Source organism: Centroberyx affinis, unplaced genomic scaffold (genome assembly GCF_046629955.1).
Source record: "Centroberyx affinis isolate AG114_WGS23_722 - 3 ecotype Tasmania unplaced genomic scaffold, CSIRO-AGI_Caff_v1 ptg003780l_1, whole genome shotgun sequence".
Taxonomy (NCBI): domain Eukaryota; kingdom Metazoa; phylum Chordata; class Actinopteri; order Beryciformes; family Berycidae; genus Centroberyx; species Centroberyx affinis.
The window spans coordinates 182,501-184,711 of NW_027281653.1; the positions used below are offsets into that span (position 1 = coordinate 182,501).

The following is a 2,211-nucleotide window of genomic DNA, read 5'->3' on the forward strand; positions in this document are numbered from 1 at the left end:
GTAAAGAAAGAGAGGAGGATTGCTGGATATTCTAACAGCGTCCACAGTCTTATAAAATTCTGTCCGGGTGTCTGACTGGCTGCCTGTCTGGTCTCCTCCTCTTCTGCTCCTGATGGCTCCCGCTCTCTCATTTTCTCCCCAAGGAGCTTGTTAAACAACCGGCATGCTGCTGGAGCCGCTCCGAGGTCCGGGGCTGATAATGACATTAGCATTGCCAGGATCCGCCTCCCATCTGCAGCGCTCGGCTTTAAAACGAAAACAGGCGAGGCTGCGAGGTTTCTGATAACCGTGAATCAAAAAATGAGACGGCATCAAATGTCTACATGTTGACAGATTAAATGGCCAGTGCATCACTATATAGAATATCAGATGAAGTGTCAAACTCTGCAGAATGTCACATATTCCTAGCATCCTAGTAAATCCTAGTTTTTAGTGAAATTGTGCTAGGATACAGAGAAAATTGATTTTCTCAACTGTAAAGCTAACAAAAGTGGAATTAAAGTGGTAATGTACTACTCCCTGTTTTTGTTATTTTGTTTTGTTTCCTTCGTTTTTTTCATTGTGTCTCCATCTTTGTCCCTCAGCCTCACTGTGGCGTTTCTCCTCTTTACTTCCCACAGATCACCTGTCAATCAAACAGTGTGGGCGGAGCTTGGATTTTCCGTCGATGCAGTTTGAGTTTCTCTCTTCTTTGTCTGTTCAGCCATGGTGGCTATCGCTGCTCATGCTAACTACCCAGTTCTTCTTCTTCTGTTTATTCCAAACAAACCGGAAACGTAAAACGCATCACTTCCTGTGCAGCAGAGGATTTTTTTCCCAGGAAAAAGCCACCAGACACCGGCTGTTTAGAACAGACAGTGGAGAAGATTTAACTGGATATAGGTTGGATGACTGTTGAGTTAAAGCAATTAGTGAGAGAAAGGAGTAAAACAGACATTTATTACGCTTTATTAAGCTTTGAAAGATTTGAAACAGTTAAAGCCCACAATCCTCATCAGTGAACTTCACTAACCTAAACATATATATGGTTACACACACGGAAGGACACACACACACACACACACACACACACACACATAGGTCCTCCTTCCTGTACCTGGGAGTGTGACTTGCGGGGTCTCGGGGAGCCCAGGGGGGTATTTTGGGGAGCAGGGGGGAGTCCCAGAGGAGACCGAGCCTCGGCCTTCAGTGAACCAGGAGAACGGGACGAAGGAGCCGGAGGAGCGCGACGGGCTCTCTGACGGCTCCCTGGGGAGACAACAGATGAGACTAACATCCAACAACACATCTGGGCAGTGGGATTATCAGACTCAGGCTCAGAAATTAATGGTTTTCACTGCATATATAACATGTCCCCCTCTGGCATTTAATAAGCATTGAGGTTTAGCCTGGGAGTCTACTGTACTGAAATATGGTGAATTTTGTGACTGTTGGACTGTTTTGGACCCACCTGCTGCCCATAGAAAGCCTGTTGGATTTATCCTTCTTCACCCTGACATAGGAACGCCTCAGAGTCACCCTGCAGAGAGAGGAGAGAGAGAGAGAGGAGGAGAGAGAGAGAGAGAGAGAGAGAGAGAGAGAGAGAGAGAGAGAGAGAGAGAGAGAGAGAGAGAGAGAGAGAGAGAGAGAGAGAGAGAGAGAGAGAGAGAGAGAGAGAGAGAGATGATTCAATTGTCAAGAGACATGGAGGGAAAAAGTAAGTGAGACAGAGAGGTGCAATGTCAGGACGTGAGGGACAGTTACTTTCAATTGAATTTTATTAGTCACTTTACTTTGTGACGTACATTTAAAAAGTAACTAGTTACGTTTTAAGAATACTTTTATTGAAAGTAACTCATACTTAATACTTAGTAACTCGTACTTCTGCGTTACCCCACTTCATGGGCTTATGGCTTGTGCTGCCGAGTGTGTTGTTTATTATTGTTTTAAAATGCAATGAAAGTCTATTTTTCTGTTTTCAAAACAGTGAGCCGATCTCATACATCAAGTATACTTAGATTAGAGCTTAGATTGGTTTGCAGCATGTTGTCTGCACAAAATGCATCATTTATCTACTTTTTAAAAACAATTGCATTAACAACAAATTAAACAATGTGAAAGAAAGCTAAAAAAACTACATTTTAATAACAAAATAAATAAATAATAACACTGTGTGTTGGTCTGTCTGTCCGCATGTGTGTGTGTGTGAGTGTGTGTGTGTGTGTGAGAGTG

At 43.4% G+C, this 2,211-nt stretch overlaps 1 protein-coding gene across 1 annotated transcript in view; it reads right to left on the minus strand.

Annotated features, from left to right (window-relative positions):
* LOC139662380 (sterile alpha motif domain-containing protein 14-like) overlaps nt 1-1,519 on the minus strand; it is a gene marked incomplete at its 5' end in the record, with an annotated part of 7,750 nt that extends 6,231 nt beyond the window's left edge. Inside the window, 3 exon segments of the mRNA XM_071541060.1 lie at nt 1,097-1,130; nt 1,132-1,248; nt 1,451-1,519. Of these exon segments, the coding sequence (XP_071397161.1) occupies nt 1,097-1,130; nt 1,132-1,248; nt 1,451-1,519 (220 nt within the window).
* Nucleotides 1,520-2,211: the final 692 nt, after the last annotated feature.